At 36.4% G+C, this 20,872-nt stretch overlaps 1 protein-coding gene across 17 annotated transcripts in view; it reads right to left on the bottom strand.

Annotated features, from left to right (window-relative positions):
* The window catches only part of SOX6 (SRY-box transcription factor 6), a 384,531-nt gene that overhangs the window by 231,886 nt on the left and 131,773 nt on the right, over nucleotides 1-20,872 (bottom strand). For all 17 annotated transcript variants that reach the window (XM_065066134.1, XM_065066139.1, XM_065066137.1 and 14 more), the window contains one exon: nucleotides 7,849-8,092. In XM_065066134.1, coding sequence (XP_064922206.1) covers nucleotides 7,849-8,088 — 240 coding nt within the window. In that variant the 5' untranslated portion in view covers nucleotides 8,089-8,092. The remainder of the gene's footprint in view (nucleotides 1-7,848; nucleotides 8,093-20,872) is intronic.

The following is a 20,872-nucleotide window of genomic DNA, read 5'->3' as shown; positions in this document are numbered from 1 at the left end:
TGAATAAAACTTATCTTTCACTGGCTGAATACAACCTGTAAAAGGCTTGTAATTTTGTATTTCACCTTTTATACACCTCTAAAAACCTGAAGAAGAAACAATACAACAGTAAGCGCTGGCTCTAACCCAAGAAATAATACACTAAATCGAGATTGGGGTTGGGGGAAAAAAAAGAGACTTAATAATCAGGTATACATGATACAAATATAGCCTTATGAATAGGTCACTGTAAGACTGGATATCTGTTTGGAAGGAATATGCAGGGACTTTTTTGTTTGATTTAAAATATGACCACTTAATTGCAGCAACACCTTCATTCTCTGTTGTTGGAGAAAACCAAATGAATCTAGGTACACCAACTTTTGGGTAGAGAGATTTCAGAAGGTTAGAATTTTTCAACTGTGATTTAAACTTTGTCTTTACAAATGAGCAAGTCTATGAAAAATGATGACTGGTACTTTGCTCCATTGCAGAATAGAAAATCACCTCAAAACTGTTAAATCCAATGACCAATAACGTCTATATGGCAGTCACCTCACAAATGATACACATAAACTCATGTGTGCTTTTGTAAGAGTTAGATGCTAAGGATTTTCTTAACTAAGGAATTACCAAATACTGTATGTCCTAACTCCCTGTGTTTATGTTTGGCAATAAATCACAATAATATTGAGACTTCATGCCCTGGACTTTGGTTAATGCCCTTATTAATGAGAAAGTAACAGAAGAACTATTTACAGAATTATTATTTAGATTTATATTTTCATCTAAACTGAAACTGAAGATGTATTTTGAACAGTTCCAGCTGATTATCACTGTTTACCTTTTTGGTAAACAAAGACACATATTTTGTGATGTATGCTTGTCAGAAGCTGCCAAACAAAACAAGGATTGTGTAGCTTGGATATTCCGGATCGCTTTGTATATATCCAAATTCTTCCTATTAGATCGTCTTAGTTGTCCAACTTATAACTGGATCTATTGTAAATATCAAAATAAAATCTGTATTTATGCTTTTAGCAGTATCAAATGCACATCGAAGTCCTTCTCTGTATATAGTTACATGATATGTATTACATGCTTTATGTTTCCCTTTTAGCATTTGCAGAGGAATACACGCAGGAAACCATCCTGCTGCAGAGAGTACTTGTATTTCTTTAAGGTAAACACTGATGAAACATTTGGAAGATTGAAATAAAAACAAGACATTTATGAGACATAAAGGTATCACATAAAACTGTTGTGAATTACAATAACATTGGCTGAATCCCAGAGCAGATAATCCTTATAAACATGCAGGAATGCTGTAAACTGTATATGAATGTCAGTGATACAGTACATTAGGAGATTCATATTACACTTGGTGCTCCGTAAGTCTCAGTCACTGGATTTTTCATGGCCTCAAAGATTAAAACAAATACATGTAGTATCTCTCCTTTCTTCATGAAGACATTTTATGTACACAGTTTTATTATGCTGAACAAAGATACCAAAGTCTGTTTTTTCTTGAGCTGTCAAAGTACAAAAGAAATGCAAGAAGTCCTTGCACAGATGTAGTAAAGTGCTGGATTTTATCTTTTGGCAGGTGCTCAATATGCAGCCCACATAATCACATGTTAATGACTGGAGTGTGTTAATCAGCATGCATACCTGATTCCTTCTTGCCCAAGGAAAAAAATGTAACAATTTAGAGCGTGTTAATGCTTCTACTTTTGAAAAAATTCATGTCAATATACATAAGTGAATTAAAAACTTTTCAGAAATTGCTTTATAAAAAATAGTAAATGTTAAAATAAGAGAAAGAAATAAGATTACCACAGGTTTAGAAAACATAAACTATGGGGCTTTGGGGAAGAATTCAGGTGATGATTAATTCTATTTAAACACAGTTCACCCTAGAATATAGGGAAAGGTTTAAAATAAACAGTGCATTTGGGAAAAAAGAAATTGTACAGCATCAAAATGAAAATAATAGAATTATAACAGGAATGCCAAAAAGAACAACTATTTGATTCTTCTTAAAATAAAGTCAATTTTGTATTTCACTGCCCCTAGTAGGCACATTATCCTGCACATTTTTAGGGAATTGTCGTCTTATTTTTAATATGAAATGTAAACATCTTTTATGCTAGAGCTAGTAAATCTAAGTCCTTGATCTTTCAAACCTTTAGACCTGTGCTTAACATTATAACTGCTGGTAGTCCTAATAAAATCAAGTTAAGCACATACCCAAATGCTTTTTGAATCAAAACAACATGCTTGGGGGAAAACAAAACAAAAAAACAAGTCTATCTTTTCTGTAACAAATTTCTCAAAGAAGTCTATTTTATGGAAAAAATAAAATATCATATCATCTGCTTTTTCATACACCCTTTAGTTTCAGCCAAAACTTTGTACTCATGGAATTACATATGAAGGTGTTTATCTCTTTAGTTAGATGAAAATTCTGATGCACTACCTGGCATGCAGAAATAATGTCACAAGCATGGTAGAATTGCTTTCGATCATCACAAAACTCAGATTTCTACTCATAAGTAACAGCTGCATGAGCAATTTAGCAGAGACAGAATTGCCAGAGTTTAGGGCATTCATATTTGATGCATTTTATATGCTCATATCTAGCCTGTAAACGAATAAAAATAAAATTTCGAAACATGTAATTGTATCTATAACTTTTGGGAATTTGAAGCCGTGAATTTATATAACAGCAAATTCACAGTGTTTAGCATGTGTAAATGTTTTTAATGATCTTTACTAAAAACCTGAGTTTATTTTCCTTAAAGGGAAGAACTTTCCACAAGAGAAGTTAACAGCAAGGATGGGGGAGCGACAGGATTGTGCTTCTTTTATGTAGAGACAGTAAGCACTGAAACATTAAGACCGTCAGGATACCACTTATTTCTGCCTCTCTGATGCCAGTAGTTTTGCTAAAGCTACATAAAGTTAAATTTGATACTTTGCGATTTAAAATTATTTTAAAAGGTACAAATACATGTGCCATTAAGACATCTTCACTTTTCCTGCTGTATATACAAACCTGCTATCAGCACCACTGAGACATACGTGCAGACACAGTGGAAAGGTAGCATGCCTTTCACTCTTTTGGCAAGAAGTCAACAAAAGACAGAGACTTGACATAATTATGAAATACATCTCAATGTTGCCATTTGAGATAAAATCCAATGAGATACATTTCATTTCTAAATCCAGGCTCTCTCTGAACGATGTTACAAAATGTATGGGGAAACGTAGCATATATTTGAAAGTAATTAACTTGTATTTGTATATCTGTTTGTCTTTCCTCAGTCGCAGAGAAATAACACCCATCCTTTAGACTTAACTTGCTGCTGTGGTTCCCTGTAACAGCCCCTCACTGAATCATTCCAAACAACAGTAGAGCACGTTGGTGTGGATGCCCTCATCTAGTGCACGCACACTCTATGTACCTTCTGAGGTGCTGGGCAGGGGAGGAACATCGGTGGGAGAAGAAAAGAGTACAGTGACCACCACAGAGACCCATCAGCACCCACGGCGATCGGCACAGCACCTGCAAGCTCTTCACAAACCCTCTCTATTACCAGATTTTTATATTGGAATCAGGGATGGGAACTGTTTTTTACTGCTGTGGGGGTGCAGGCGAGTGGGGGAATTCTGCAATTTGGAGGAAGATTCCAGATTGGATTGGGTTAAAGCTGCTCAAATGTATCATTCACAAGGCCCACGCCTAACCCTTACAGGCATGAGAATACACCATCCCATTCCTCAAGGAAGATCAGGGCATTTGTCCATCTGATTTTCCATCTTGCTGTTGGCACTGCTTTCTCCTGATACTTCAGAGCAAAAATAAAAAACCTTCATAATTTATCTCACAAGCTGTTCAGGGCTCTCTATGAAGATGAGGACCATTCCTGATTCTCCAGTGAACAGAGCATGAATGATGATTCTCTGTTTACTTACATATTTACTACTAAACATATTCTTGTGATACAACAATTCAGTTTACTACTAAATCTAGCAAAAGTAAGTGTTGGTTTTCCCCCTCATCCACTCTCAGCCTGTGGCCCCAAGAGCCAGGTTTTGGATACAATCTAAACATTTGATGGTATATCTTGCCTGTATTCACTGTTCATGGGAGAAAACAGGACACTTTCCTCACTACCACTTTGCCCTCTTCCCTACAGTTTACTGCAGCAAACAGATGCGTCCTTAGCCTAAAACAGATTTTATTTTCTAGTAGAACTACAGGCAGCAGTAAGTACCCATATGTCCAGTTATTTTTATATTAAGTTGCAATCAGAAATATACATACGATCTTTTCAGCTCAGCAACATGAAATTACAGAAATCTTTTGGTTGGTTTATTTTCTCCCACTGTAACATCAAATTGGCTGGTGATACGATACTCACAGTGTAAGTCATTACAGGTCTGACGTTACAGTTGTGTATTACAGTTGTTACACATTGCTGAATCTGTCAAATGAAAAGGGAGCACAAAGGGAATTTCCAAATGCAGCTGCTATTTCCCATTTGTTAAATCCTTTTATTACACCATATAAGTACACAGCTGGGAAATACTATAGAGTGGGAGTTAAAACAAAATATTTTGGCTTCCAGACATTCAGAATACACAAAGGACTCAGTGGAAAGCAATGCCTGATATCAAAAGGGAGTGAAAGTTTGAAAACACTGCTAGCCAGTGTGGGTTTTTTAATGATAATACACAATGTAGTTTAAAGGTATCTTATATTACAGAAAGTGCTGCATAACATAAATGGGGGCGGGGGGTGGGGGGGGAGAAACACAATCTTTTTTTTCGGTCAAATTGCCCAACTACAGTATCTTTTTTTCACCTATGATCTGTACAGCCCTCGTAGCATGTTATGTTGCATACTGTGTGCTCTCACAAATTCCAGTGAACTCCTTAGTAGTTACAAGGGCATAAAGGATACAGGATTGTGCCCTCATTTAGGTACCACACAAATGAGAATTTTTTTCCTCTCTGTCATGTCAACACAGCATTCTTTGAATTTACTATCTCATAACCAGACAACACACGTCATTGATGCATTTTAATGACAGCACTACTGTCTTTACTTCCAGTGTAAACGGTGTGAGCAGGTGCTTCTTCAAATCTGCTTTGAAAGGATCTGTCTGGGAAAGGTCAGAAAGCACTCACCTTCTGGGAGTTTAGTTTTATTAAGTAGAAAAGTGGTCGCTACCACAGCACCTATCTCAAAATTGCCCAACCTACCTTCTGGAATTTGTCTTTCTGGAAAGAAATTCCTACACTCCCTTAAAGGAGTATGAAATTGCCTTAATCAGGAAAATTGCAGGCACCTCTGAATTCTTCTTTAGCAATATTGATGACTATGTGGAGACTGAGGGGAACTCAGGGAAACTTTGTGCAATTAATTGAGGCTTAAAGGTTTGCTCATGAAGGAAGGGACAAAAAAATAATAAGAGGATAAAAGAAAAGAATCAAACAGGCTACCCTAAACGACAGTCCTTCAAAGAGGAAAAAAGTGTTTTTCACCACTTCACTATTGTAATTTAACTAGTCATCTGACTCATGTAACTCTAAATACACTGGGACCTTGGTCTGTACATTTTAGATCTAAGTGTAACCAAACAGCATGGCTTAGAACTGCAGTTTTCACTTCTAGCCAAGCCTAGTAAATTATACCCAGCTCTGAGCTGGGCAAAATGATCTGTTCGGTTTAGCTGAGACCTACCTAAATAAAGATGACATACATCCACCACCAGATTTAACCCAAGGGAATTGTGGAAACACCTAATGATTTCCAGGACATTCATCTATGTATGTGATGGAATATTTACCGAATAAAAGGGAGAGAGGAAAACCAGAGTGCTAAGTCACTTGAGCAAAGTTTACACACCTGTTCTGAAACACGCTAAGCTGAGTACTGATTCATGTCTGTCCAGAGGTACAGTAAGTGTTGACATGATAGTGCAGCATTGAGAAAGAAAACAGATATTGCACTCTGTTGCTGAAAAGTGTAAACCCACTTCAGAGCAACAGCAATGAGTACAACCGATCGTACTGCAAGAAGTTCTATCACTTTGGCTTAAGCATTACACCAGGTCTAAGGAACAGCCTGGACCAAACCAAATGCTTTGAGGGACTCTTAGAGGCTATGAGTTCCTTCCCCCTGGGACACAGAGCCATTTTATCAATGTTATTGATGTCTTAAGACAAAAATTCCTAGAGTGCAGATGCCTCTCTGAATAAACAGGAAAGTAGCTGATGAATTCACAGATTTATTTTTCTATCAGCAAACTTGACCAGTCTTTTCTAGTCTGCATCCAGCTTGTCTTCCTGATAACACAGAAATTAAAATTATTCTGGTGTGCTTATCACATGACTTGGGCAAAAGAGTGACCCCCCTTCCAAAATGAGGTTCCATCTGACAATTCTGCCTAGAAGCCATATACACAACTTACGATAACTTGCCAAGTTGCCAACCTATAATAATTTTTCTTTAAAGCCATTTTCACAGTTGAAATTTTGCCCTCTTCATGACAGTCACCCAAATACTTAGAAATATTTTAGGCTTGACAGAAAATTCTGCACTAGGTTAAATTGTGCATTGCAGATTAGGTAGAATTTTTCTGGTTTGGTTTGATCTTTTGAATCAATTGGATTTTAGAAAGGAAAAAAAAACACCTTACTATATAAACAAAATAGATACTATGGTAGTGATATTATTTAATTAATTCCAGGCATCATAATATGCAGGAAGAATTCCAGTATCTATGTTATTAACGCATTAGTATTTTTATTTCTAGTCAAATTTGAAATAAGTTTGTTATTGCTAATGCTGTCCACAATTGCTTTTTAACCTTATTACCTTATTAAAGCTGCTGATTTGTAAAAAAAAAAAAAAAAAAAGTCTTGCCGAAAAAATCTGCTCAAAAGAAATTTAATGAAAACGAGGGGTATTCCTTTTAAACTAACTGTATGAATTTAATGTCTGTGAAAGTCACTTTATGGATAGCCTGGAATTATGATGTTCTACATTTACAGAACACCTGGCTGCTCAATGTATGTTAATTCTGTTCCTCGGGAACGCATGCAAGGAGAAGAAATTGACCAAGATGTTATGCCCATTCAGTCTTCATTCAGTTTGCCCATTTATTGTAGAATTTTGGCTATGCAGAGACAGAATAACAACTGCAAAATAATTTTATCTAGGGTACTGAAGAGAATACAGATAATAATTTTGATCATTGCTAACATCACCTATATACAAACTGGTGATCTAGAGCAAAAGAGCATAACATAGTTACTCACAAACACCTTTGCCCTCCACAAAAAGTGTAATTTCCTACAAATACAGCAGGATGTTTCTCTCACCTAAAACACCAGCCTCTGTGTTGTGATGTAAAGCTATAATATTCTAGATTGGGTGGGTTCTATTTCTGAGAGACAAGTAAAAAAATACATTAAAGTTTCTTCCATCAGCACAACACTTTGCAGATGACAAACAGTTGTGAGCTACATCCTCCTGTCAGAAATTAATGCTTGAATATATGAGCTAGAGAGGTTATGACATAAATCAAGTTATGAATGAAAACATGATGAATAGATGCATTTCCTTTCCGAAGGTGAACTCATCAAATGACCTCATTCATATAGACCTGTATACTTAAGAAGATTATACAATTGTAATTTACAATTACACCATATTGATATTGATCTATTACTAACACCGACACTTTAACATTTAAAAAGCTTTACACCTATGAAGGATTATACTGAACATGTCTTTCAAAATGGAAGTGAACACTCTTTTACAATACTAATTTAGAAAGCCACTGTGAAACTCACCATTCTGTGTTGGGCTGAGATGACTCCATCCCACTCAGGATCTTGTTGGATGGTCGTGACCAGAGTCGGTAGCTCCTCAGAGTGAGGTTTGTTGTGCATTACATTGTGTAGAGGCAGATGAGAGGTCGCATGCTGATCACTGTTGCCCTCTTCCTTGTCTCGTGATGCTAAGTCCTGGGTCATTGTTTCCTCTCCATCAGCTGCACATGCAAATGGAGAGGTAGCCTGCTTGGAAGACATTCTTCTACAAAACAAGAAAAGCAGACAAAAAGAATGGTGTTACATGACAAAAATCAAGCCCGAAACAGTCCTCGAAACACACCACACTTGCCTACAACACTTAAAAATTAATCATATGCAGTCAACAAAAGTACTCTAAGAAGTATGGGTTTGGGGGATCCAGATCCAAAACACCGAGATAAAGTATTCATTGATGCCAAGCCAAGGTCAGGCTTAAATTATATGATGTAATTCTGTTCATTTAGACTTGTCAAACAATATCATTTCCTCCAGCCATAAGAAAATAGTGATTTTATTGGCATATTCATGTTGATTTTGCGTAAGAGTTCAAGTCTTTAAACTCTTACTCCCATGAGGAATTTGAAGGTTATAAGCCAACGTTTGAATGAGAGAGTCCACCATGCTTTCCTAACATCATTCTTTGCAAGCAAAAGCTGTTTTCTAGACAGATGAGAATTTTTAAATGCATTTTAAAATCTGCTAAATAAGTCCTGTTGCTGTTTGTTCGAAGCTTCATCTGCAATTTGGAAACCAGACATGTTTAAAATTTTAGTCCATTTCACCTTTTGGAAAGTGTTTTGAGAAACTCACGTGAAAAGTGCCCTCAAACTGAACAGTTTTGTGAATGGCTATATAATATCTGAGTAATCTTTACAGTTTGAACCAAAAATCTAAAATAATTATATTTCATTTCATATTAGGCATTGAGTACAGGATATAGCTCAACAAATTACTTCAAATGACTTAAAAGTGTAACAAGAAAATGCATTGATTTATGTTAAATGTCTTCTGCTAATAATGGCCTCTTACTACCATCTCATATGCAAACACAGCTTTCACCACAGTTTCTGCACTTAGATGAAAATATAACTGACTTCAACACAAAATCTGAAAACACTTTGTTTAAAATTTCTAATAAGATTAACTGCAACTGTTCAAACAATCATTAATAAACCTGAAAGACAGCTAAAATACATTAGCTATTTTCCCAGGTTTTAGAAACTTTACAATATCCTTGACACTGAAATTGCTGAGAAACTAAGGAATAAGATCTTCACCTTAATTGCTTTTTAACAATAATTGATTTCATACCATTTCTTTAAAAATGCACAAATCAGTTAACATAGGAAACCACATGAGCATTTTTCAAATTAGCAAATCATTAACTTGCTAGTACTGTTTCTACAGACAAATAAATACTGATTAAAGGGTCTGGAAATCTGAGACTAACAGTTAAATTTACAAATCTGTCACATGCTTTCATGAATATTACAGTGAAGGAAATATCAAGTGCAAAGAAAAATAATTAAGTTAATTCCAATTTAAACAGTAGTTTTTATGTAGCAGCCTGTGTTTCACATAGGATTTAACAGCTAATGCTAAATTTCTCACAATTAATGAGGGAGTACAGATTTAGTATACCACAGTGAAAAAAAATTAATATAGGATCAACTAATCTAATTATGTACAGTTCTATATGAAGGTATTACAAGCTTTGAAGTGCTTTGAAACATATTAAAACACTGATACCTATTTAGAATAACTATTCTGTAAATAGAGATAATCCTCCCTCTTAAACTCGATACTGGTGGAGAAAAAAAGGTTTGTATTTTCTTTAGTGGAGCCTGAGTGTAAGTGGGAGTCTAATATTAATGTTGCCAATAAGCAAACTGAGGAATTTAAACCATGTATTACATTCTTACTATGCTAAAGAATTTGTGTTGATGCTACAGAGAACATGCCAAGAGTTCAGCAGCCAGCATTATTGTACATACTTCAAAAGGTTCTGGTTCATAATTACTATGATCCAAGGTAAAATAAAAGGTTTACTTTCCCTTTTCTCATTAGTCACGTTAATGTAATCACTTACATGAAAATGTAAGTCAATGCTCTATGCAATTTGGAAAGCAGACATGAAAACTGAGAGTCACAATAAAGGATTTTATTTTCTTTCACCTTCTCAGCAGATCTCGTTCCTGTTTCAAACCGAATGAGCTTCTGTGAAAAGCAATAGCTATGGCTGTTTCTTCACCATAAATAAATCATGACACAAAAGTAGAAATGAAAATGTCTCTTAAGAATAATTTCAACTACAAACTGCACCAATGAATAATAGTGCACAATCCTAATTAAACACAACTCTGCAGCTGCAAAAATAGGCTGAATCTGTCCAAAGCCATGAGTTGGCTTTAAAGGCTGGTTTGTTAGGGAGTGTTTTCTTAAGGAAGGCTGGGCCCTCAGTCTTAATCAGCCAATAAATTATTTCCTGCAATTACATTAAATAGAAAATTATCTTCAAATTGGGAATGTTAATTGAAAATCAAAATTCAGACTGAAGTTTAGAAATTACATGCTGAATATAATTAGTCTAGAAAGGCTTCACCTCTATTTCATAAACAGGCTTTTGGTATTTCCTCAAGTGACCGTTCAGTAAAGCTATCTACTGGTAACGCACTATCGAGGAAACACTTACGTTGCCATATACACTAATGTACGTTCCTCTTCTTCATGATGTTTTAAATACAATTAAATAAAAATCTCTATTTGCGTTCTTCTGTTTAAGTTGATTACATAGAGAAAAAGGGATTCTGTTAACCTTAAAAATAAAATTATGTTGACAAAGTCTCATTCACTAACAATGTCAAGCCATGCACAGCAACTTTTTTCTGTACTAGACTAAGAGAATGGACTAAGAGCAGGGTTCAAATGCTTTCTAGCTTCGCCTACCCTCTTTCTCCACTGCTGCATCATGGTCAGACACATTTTCATACTGCACTTTACTCAGTTACCTACAGTCCTGGAGCCTGAAAAGAAAGACAAGCTCAGGCAGGCCTCCCAGGCACTTGATCTCCCCATGACATGATTTTTAGGGATGTGTTTCATTTCTGTTTCCCCTCAAACCTTTGTTAAAATGGCAAGATTTAGTGCATTAATTATGGTCAGAGGTCCACACTTAATAGTACCTCTCAGGTTTTTGCTTGCTAGATTTTAAACATTAAGGCAAAAGGCACAGAGATGCAAGATTCTGCTAGAATAAGCCCTCCACCATTTTTTCCCAGCACACTCATTAATCAATATACCCCAAGTGTACATGGCATCCAAGGGTGCCAGGCTATGCACCAAATATCGATTATGCCTGGGTTATTCATCAGTAAAACAGAGTAAATAAAAACTCTGTGACTGGGTATTAGCCAGTCAATTACCTCATGCAGGTTTTCACTCATTACCTGTTGGTTTTTACTTCAATGTGAAAATTCTGTAAGCAGAACTCCATCAGGTCCAAAGGCAGAGTTCAGCCTGTAACTCCAAGGTCTCAACCAATTCAAAGGGAGAAGAATCTGGCCCATTTGAGTAGTTTGTGTTTATTATAACATTAAACCATAAAATGGGTTTGTTGTGTTAAAATGTTTTAATGTTAAAATACGAGCATGAATAGCAGTCAAATTTTAAGCCATAATAACTTCCCAGTTTTACATTTAAAATATTCAAAATGTGTTTGCTAAAATCCCCAGTGAGAGGGGAAAAAAAAAGTCAATATTCATAATAAATAAGGCTTGTAAAAGGTGTCAGAAATTTACTAATTTCCATTATAATTTATTTTATTTTTTCTCATATTATCAATTAAATCCACTCGAATGATTTTTTAAAAAGTTTCTGATAAAAAATATCTCCCTAGTTATAACCCCTGCAAACAGGGGTTTATAATGGAAGTGCTGACACAACCCTAACTACAGCAGCGCAAATGGTGCCGCTATAATACACAAAATCAAGTTCTATTATTCTAAACTATCCTCGCTCGGGGGGTTTTCTTTACTGTGCTCCCAGACAAACTGCTGAAGCATGAAAAATTTAAATGCAATCAAGTGGGTCCAATTCTACTTTACTAGAACAAGTGTCTACAGTGGTACAATCTTAAAAGAAGATGCAACAGATTTGTTTGGTGCTTTTCTTTCTTTTTTCTTTTTTAGCTGTTTATTTATAATACTGCGCAGTGGAGATAAAATAAGAGAGGAAATTACACTCACATTATATCAGTATATTGATTACACAGCACACAATCAGAAAGAAAACTACATTGTGAAATTGTTGCTTTGGTTAAATTGGCAGATTAGCTGAACACAGCAATCACTAAAGGTGGAAAATATACCTAATGGGAATGAAACAAAAAGTTGAAAGAGGCCCTAATTATCTGAAGTCCTGTCACCTACTCAGTTTGGAGAATTAAATAAATCTTAGTTTGGATAGAATAAATTTTATGTCATTTTGAACTCAAGACAGAACAAGAATGGGATCATTTAGCAAAGCCTCAGTAAAGCTGAGGAACTGGACTCCAGTTTGAGTCAGCCTCAATACTGAGGTAGGAAAGCTAAAGTTGAACTGCTAAGCACAGTCCCAAACAGCTTCATTCTCTATATATCTAACATGATTTTTTAAATTTAATCCAGAAAAGAAGTTCTCTCTGCTCTAATGAAGACTGCCAGTCAGATTCTTGAAACAGCAGTTTTCCTTTTTTCCTACTGACAGTATGTGTTATACATATCTAAATACAAATAATAATACTATTTTTTTTTCCCTACGGTATTTCTGTGGTGTCAAATACTTCAAACAACGTATATCTTCTTTTTCAAAACAATTAGAATATATTCCTGACACGAAAGGCTTCCAAAGCCCAAAATCTTCCATCCTTGCTGATTGCTCAAATGATTAAAGCTTACAAAGGAAATTATGGCTAAACCTGGAGGTTTAGCTGCTAGACATTGCAGAATCAAGCCACAAAGTATTAACAGAAATAACAACAATGTGATAGGCCAGATACTATTTCAAAACCACATATATTAAGCAAAAACAAGATATATGACAAAGCAGACTTGTAGTTCGCTGGAGACTCCAGCTTCTCCTCTGCTCCATCCTCACCAAGCATTCAGAAAGCTAAAGGCATGTCCACACTGCAGCTGTATAAATGACCACTTTGTACTGCTGAGATATCCAACCCAGTTTTAAACAAGCTTGTTTCTGCTAGCACTCCAACTACAGTAGCGTGGTACTCCGATGGACTAATTCATCCTGCCTTAGTGACTGCACTGTAGACATAACCCAGGTCTACAGCTCCAACAGGAGATTGGAATCAGATTAGATTAGAAATACATTCACTTACAAGGCTTTTATGAACAGTCTCCATTCCTTTTCCCCAAAGTGCCAAATTAAAGTACTTAAGTGCATGATTAACTGTAAGTATGCAAGCAGTCCACTAATTTCAAACTGGACTACTCAGTTTCAAAAAGTTAAGCACATGTCTAAGTGCTTTGGTGACTCCAGAACTAAATAAATTAAGAGAAACCATTTTTAGAAGTACTCATAACCTTTTAAATATTTCCTTCTACACTTTTATGCTAACCTGGAGTTCACAAAAAGTAAAATTCGGCCACAGTATCCCATCCCTCCCCACCTTCTAACCGAGCAACAAATGTGCATGCTCCTCTCATAATGACTTACAGGACCTTCCCTTACAAATCAGCACTCAGCTTTGGGGTAAATTAAATGCATTGTATCCTTGTCTTTGCCTGCACTGCCCACGGTATCCTCCTCTTTCATACCTATGGCACATTCATCACTTGTATCCTTCATGGATGCTCAAGGTCCTTCTGAAATCCAAGAGCATACTCATGGAGCATCCTTTATGCAATCCAATCTATTTTGCAGTGCAATTCACCTATACAAGTACAGGCCTGAGGTAGAATAGGCTACACTGACACAGTTGCATAGAAGTTACTGGAACAACTCATTTATAGCAGCAAACCAGTTTAGCATAGTTTAAACATTCAGGAAAACTGATCCTTATTTTTGTTGTATAAAGACACTAGTTACAGTAGTGTTCGGACAGACTTAAAGAAAAATGAAAATGCTTTGCCAATAACCAAAATATGTCACAGCTCTGCCCCTGAAAAACAATGTTCTATAGGCATAACTCAATAATGTAATTCATTGTAAATCTAACACAATAATCTATCTACCATTTTAGAATAAACAGTTATTTCCTAAAATTATGAAATCTCATATCTGTATTCTAGGAGCCTTAGTAATTCAAATGAACAGTTATTGACAGATTCCGTTCTCAATGGGGCCCACACTTCAACATGAATCCCTGTGCACAAAACCCATATAAATTGACAAAGCAGCAATGGGAGAGAATCTCCCAGTTTCTATTCCTGGGTCTGAGTCACAGCAAGGCCTTAGGCAAACCAGCTCAACTCCCTCAAGCTCTTCCTTGGCTTGGTTTTGCAGGAATACTACAGGACTTAGTTACATATAGATCATGAGCAGCATTGCAACATTAGAGTTTATGGTAGTTGCAGGTATCACCTTAGAAGTAAAAGGTGGGAGTAAGGAATGGAAGCAAACATGATTCAAGAAATTACAGCTATAACATTAACTGAGCCCCCAAATCTCCAGCTGAAATAGGCATCAAGCTAAGCAATACACCCTCGACTTCCAACATACACACTCAGCTATTCTCGCATTTGTTTTTCCAATCCAGACAAATTACATTTCTACTAATAGATATGAAGCCAAATCACAAAGTTTGAGTCCAGATTCAGACTTCCTTCAAAGCTCAGAAGGTTTGGAACAATTTTTACAGCATTTCTTCTCATTTGTAATCAAACAATGTGAGAGTGAAACAGATTTTTTTTGAAAGTCTTTCTCTGAGCGTTCTGCCATTATAGTGACCTTCTCAGCCATGTAGACACAGTAAAATATTGGGGTTAGGGAACAAGTTCCTGTCTATTCATCTAGTTGTCAAAAACATTAAAATGAATGCAGCAAAACAGGCTCGCAGCCCCTGATGACTTTTCAGTGAAAATCCAAAGTGTTTATTCAGATTCATAAAAGGCTAAAAATACAACCTACCTTTCTAGTAGGTTAAATGTTCCATTCTCTTTATTCATTACCAGGAGCTTTCACTGAAAATGCCTAAGGTGAACTCACGTTGAATGTGGTAAAGGGCAGGGAAAGAATACTCATTTAGCACCTGGGATGTGCTCGTCTTCAGTCACTGTAGTTAATATTTTCTATAGTTTATATTTAGCTGACAATATTGCCGTCACTTTATTTAAACAGCTTGAGCCTGTTCTTTGGACTGGAGCTCATATGCCCTGGAATGCTTTGACTCATGAATTGTTTCTCCTGATAATGTTACATCACGTAACCACCTCTGTTTAATTGATTGGTATGAGCTGCTCAGTGGTGACTGCCTTTAAAGTCCTATGACTACACCATGTGTCTCTGGCTATCCAATTTCTTACTGTTGCAAAAAGAAAAAAATGCAGTAGTGACTTCCAGCTATCTTCACCATTAACTATAGGAACAAGAGCAAGAGTGCCAAAATATATCCATCAGCAACTTACTAGGATTTGTTGGTTTAGGCAGCAAGTAACAGAATATACAATATAAATAAAAGCAATCATTAACAATAAAATTAAAACACAATGGTTGCTATAAATAAGCATTAATTCACATATTTTATGTAACAGAATGACTTGTTTAGCAGAATGATTGTATACATGCTTTTGATAAAGGATGCCTAAAAATACCAAGAGGATTTTATTTTAGCATATTTAGACTTTGAGTTGAGACTTTATGGAGAAGAATACATTTTTTTTTTTTTCCCTAACAAAGCTAGTTAAAAACTTGTTCTAATAACTCAAAATCTTCCTGGCCACACTTAAACCTGATGGGCAGAAGTTCCTGAAAGGTTCATTAAATCCTTTCAATACTCCATGAGATACATACTCAAGTGGTAAGATACAGTATTCTTACTTTTTTCCTCCTACATTTAATTTTCAGGAGGTGCTTAAGATCCCACCTAATGAGTTTAACAGGTAATTTTCAACCCTACAGGTGTGAAAACAGAAGGTCATGTGCTATTTCTCGGTATCACTTAATTCAGAAATGAAATATTTTATCTACTGTCAGATTTCGCTCCCCTCCTTCCTTGTTCTCCTCCCTCCTTGCCGTATTTTTGATTCTTATTTCTAAATGAAATAGAGCACTTCAGTAGACAGTGAAAGGAAGTAGGAATTTCAGGCTCACCTGTAGCCAGTTGCACTAAACCACCTAATTACTACCTCCATGTAACATGAAACAATGGCTCCACAGCTCAGTTACAAATTCTCTTTTTAATAAAAACCTTACCCTACAAGCCTAAAAACATTTCTAGCAGGCAAAATATTTCTCTAGTAGTTACACAAGCATCAAAGCACTTAAATATAGGTGCCAAACCACATTGCCAGGAGCTCTTAGTACTGTGAGGTAGTGTTACCTGACAGCTTGGTGAATATAAAATTACTTGTTTCTCCAACTGAAGACAATCAAATTGTCACCTTCCATTGTAATAATGCACAACTAGGGATCAGCAAAGTGCCAACATAATTACAAGGAAGAAAACAAAGCATAACAAAAATATCAAATCTAAATTTCTCAAAAGGGTAAACACATCCATCTGGCTATTCACAAAGAAAAGGAGGAGGGATTTTATTTTTACTATCAAATATCCTAGTGTTATTTAGCAATAAGATTTATATGCCTTTCATTCAGTGAAAAAGAAAAACAGCTAAAGAAGATGATTCATGAAATACTAAAAATAAACACAGGTCAGAATTGTGCTGGGATGTTACTTGTGCATGTTCAAAGTACTGCAAGTGTCATCAGAGATGTTAGGGACAAACACATGTATCTGCATTGTTGTCATTATAAATTTGTGAGGATTCATGACAATTAATTCTAGCTGGCACATGGTGTACTTTGGCACAATCTATGCATGACGTGTCGCTTTTATTTGTTTATTTAAATGACTTCACTCTAAGAACCGAAAAAGAAGTTTGAACTGCAAGCTGCCTCAGAACTGGGACTTTCAGGATATTAAAAACTTGAGGAAAAGCTTTGAATGAGGTAATCTGAATATATGAGAACTAACATTTTCACCATATATTTCTTTAGGTTATTCAGCAAGTGGCCTACATATTCAGGAGTGAAATTTGCATTTTGGTGACGCAAAGATCTCATAACCAGAAATTGTGCTTTATATCTACAGTAGCTCTGGGCAACTTATAAAACATAAAAGAGTGTCCTAGGTGGGATATATATCTGAAAAAATATTTTCGTCTGGTTCATAGAAATGAACCTAAACTTAAATTCTTCTTGAAAAACTTGCACTATTGAGTGATATCATGGATTACCTTTTCTGTATCAATATTCCAGTCACTACTAATGCATACACAAAGTTCTTTTGCATTTATTGATGTAAATGCACAACACCTTCACATGCTTTTCAAAGTTTCACCAGTTACAAAGGAAAACAGAAAAGCAAAATATGTAAAGCTGAGAATCTGTCTTCAACACTTTTTTTCTCTGAAGGAATATTCAAGAACAGCAGTAAGGTACATGCAGCTTTTATCCACACTGCACAATTGCACCAGAGCCAGATGTAATCTTAACCTTTGCAGATAAAGCAGGCACAAGGACTGCTTAAATATGTCGTGCCCCTTGCAGAAGAGGTTAAGGAAAAGATGCAGGCTCCACATAACCAGGAACATCTCCTGCACCTTGTCTCGGGCATCCCATCCCCAGCAGCTCAGGTGCAGCATTGAAAGGCTGGGCTGGCCAGCTGCAACCTGCTTGCAGGTTTTGCCCATCAGCACTTGCTCTTGTGCACTATGCTGTACCACGTGACACAGCACTGTATTAGAATATGGATACACTCTCCTAATTGTGGCATTGTTTTCAACGGGTTAAGCAGCAAATTTAGGAAAACAGATTGGGACGCAGGTCAGTGGGAACAAAGGAAGAAAAGAAGGTAGCAAAGACCCACAACCATTTTAAAGTCACAAGCATTTTGATCAGATAAAACACAACTAGATAAAAGGTTCCGCTTTCTGCAACTTTGACAAATTCTGATTTTTGCTAGAGTCCTCACAAACAGGCGTTTACAAGGCACCATCGTGCACAATTTCTTTATTTTGAAGTAAGGCTTACACAATATCATCCTTCCATATGTGCACAATGGGAACCCTAAAACGTGTTTACAGATCCCTACAGGAACCACCTCATTTAGCAGTGAGCTACAGCTACTACTGGGATAAAGGACAGGATAGTCTGAAGCAGCACGCTGTTCAGAAAAAGATTACTATGCCCAGCAGAAACTACCCAGGAAATATTTCAGAAATATCCCTGTTTGACTGACAATGTGGCCAAGAACAACAATGCAGCAACTTCTCTCTTCCTTCCCCCAAGCCCTCCACTGCCTGCAAGATTTCATGGGAGGGAATAGATGGGGCCCTTTTTTCTTCAAGTTATTTACTTCAGTATGAAAATGTGAAGACAAAAGATAAATAATTGCATCAGTCTAAGAATTCAAAACTAAACAAAACATTATCACAATTAAGCTATCCAGTTGCCATTAAGTGCAAACAATTTAAAGTTCAATTCAGTGAGACTTTGAACCTCCTATCCTTTCACTAGATCCACAGATGAAATCTCTACCAATTTTAACTACCTTTAAAAATAAAAAGTAACTAAGACATTGTTGTTCATAGTCTTATTCTCAGTATGACATACTTAACAATATTGAGTATTTTCATTGCTATTTATTAAAAAGAAAAAAATCATTGTTGAATATTAACCAGTTTCCCAATGCAAGCTTTGTATTTTTAAGGAATTCATTAAGGTATTTGGACTAGGCACCGAAAAGAATCAGAGAACATTAAGAATTGTCACAGGTAAAACTTACACCACCTCATCATTCAGCTGGGAGAGGTCAAGCAGCATACAGTCTCTGCATCTCTGAAACTGCATCCATTGCAAAGAACACTATAAGTTCTCTCTGTCTTTTGATTTCACTTCTGGAAAGTACTACAAAAGTGTTAGGAAGAAATAATTTGCAATAAGTGAGGACCCTCAAATATCCCATTTTCATGGAAGATTATGGCATACAGTATCTGATCTCTAACAAGGAAAAGGAAACACACATAGCAAAATAAATCCTGAAGGTAAATGTGCAGAGTGCCCAGGCTCTGAATTGCTCCACATTTCCAAGTGCTCAGTTATGTGTTAGTATTTTCAAATGTATTGAAGAACATAATGTAACACAACTAGCAGAATACAAAGAAAAACATAAACCAGCACATGAACAAAAATGCAAACGTAAATTATTGTCTGTGATTTTAAACATTTTTACCATTACCACTTAAATCCCCTAAAAGTGATTTTAGCTAAAATACTGAAATATTCTGTCATAACTTGTGAAACAGCACGTTTACCATTGCAATACACAGCACCTTGATGTGGTTTTCATCTCTGACCCATTTTTTCCCATATTTTAATGATAAAACATATGATCTGCATTTTTAAAGAAGTCTTGTCTTCTCTAACAGTGTCAATTTTTGCTCAGGGCTATATTTTGTAACAGTTCCTCACTTACATTTATTGGTAATAATTTATAATAGACAAGTAAATGGTACATGACATGCGCAGCCTATTCCTTGTAAAACCAGATTTGAACAGTTTCACTTTCTCGTGGACATTTGTTGAGAGCTCTGTTATCAATTTCAAAAGCATTGCCAAACAGAGCATAGAGCTTTACAGGCATATTTTGCTGGTACGGCTGTCATCTCTACCACGAACCATCAATGAGACAGACCGGGGTCTGTGGTTTTTAAACCAAATATGAATAGAATTGAAAAGAAATGTATCTTTTAATCTGGGAATTATGACACAGACAGAATCGTTATAGACTTTTGAGTATGGGTCAGATCCTCAGACACTGTAAATCAGAGCAGCTGTACTGGGGTTAATTGAATCCTCTTTATTCAGCTAAAGATCTGTCCTTAACAACTTTTCTTGGCATAGGAAAATTACATTGGGTCCTTTTGCAATATTAAATGTCTGTGTTTTCAGTGAAAAACTGACTATCATTACATTATTACCAGGGATCATATGACATGATTATATGCCTTCAAACATTCATCGCAGAGAAATGCAAAAAATGGGAAGGTGTATTCTGAATAGTAGCAGGCTGCATGCATTGCTCTCTGTACTTTATCAATCTATTCTTCTTGAACTGATTCAAAATAGCAAGATCTGTTCTCTTATACAGACAAGCGCTTTTAATAGAATAACAAAAATTCCTCCTCTGACTGGCGTAAGCACTAATATTAGACAGTAATTCTGGGAAGAATCAAACACAAACTACTGAAACAAAACCAATTTTAGGTTTTAATTTGGACATGAATTCTTATGTTGTTACTTGGCAGAGCACTGCAGTCCAGCAGCTCCTGTGGAACAAGGTCACGAAAGAGACGGGAGCCATCCAAATACAGAAGACCCCCCGCACAGCAGGGGCAAACTCTGCGCTAATTATATGAGGCCACATCAGTCCTCAGCACACAACCACCCTGGCAGCTTCTCCATGGCATTAACACGACACAGACCAGGGCTGAGATGACAGGACCGGGGAGGTGCCCATCAGCCTACCTTTGAGGAGGTAAAAATAAAGCACAAAAAGGGAGCAAGCAAAGGCTCTTCCATTTTTTTTCTGCAGAATCATTTTTGGTCATTGAGATTCCGGGAGCTGATTCAGGCAGGGAAAAGTCCTGCCAGGGCAGAAACTGGATCTAGCAGGGAGGCACAGGGCCACCCCAGGAAGGAGCAGGTTTGGGGTGAGCCCTCTCATCTTTTCAGCAGAGGGGTCAGTCTCCAGAAGAAGGCACCTCCACAAAAAGGCTCCCTTACT

Source organism: Columba livia, chromosome 5 (genome assembly GCF_036013475.1).
Source record: "Columba livia isolate bColLiv1 breed racing homer chromosome 5, bColLiv1.pat.W.v2, whole genome shotgun sequence".
Classification (NCBI taxonomy): domain Eukaryota; kingdom Metazoa; phylum Chordata; class Aves; order Columbiformes; family Columbidae; genus Columba; species Columba livia.
Note: the sequence above shows the minus strand (reverse complement) of the source record. Positions and strands in the feature narration are given on the sequence as shown.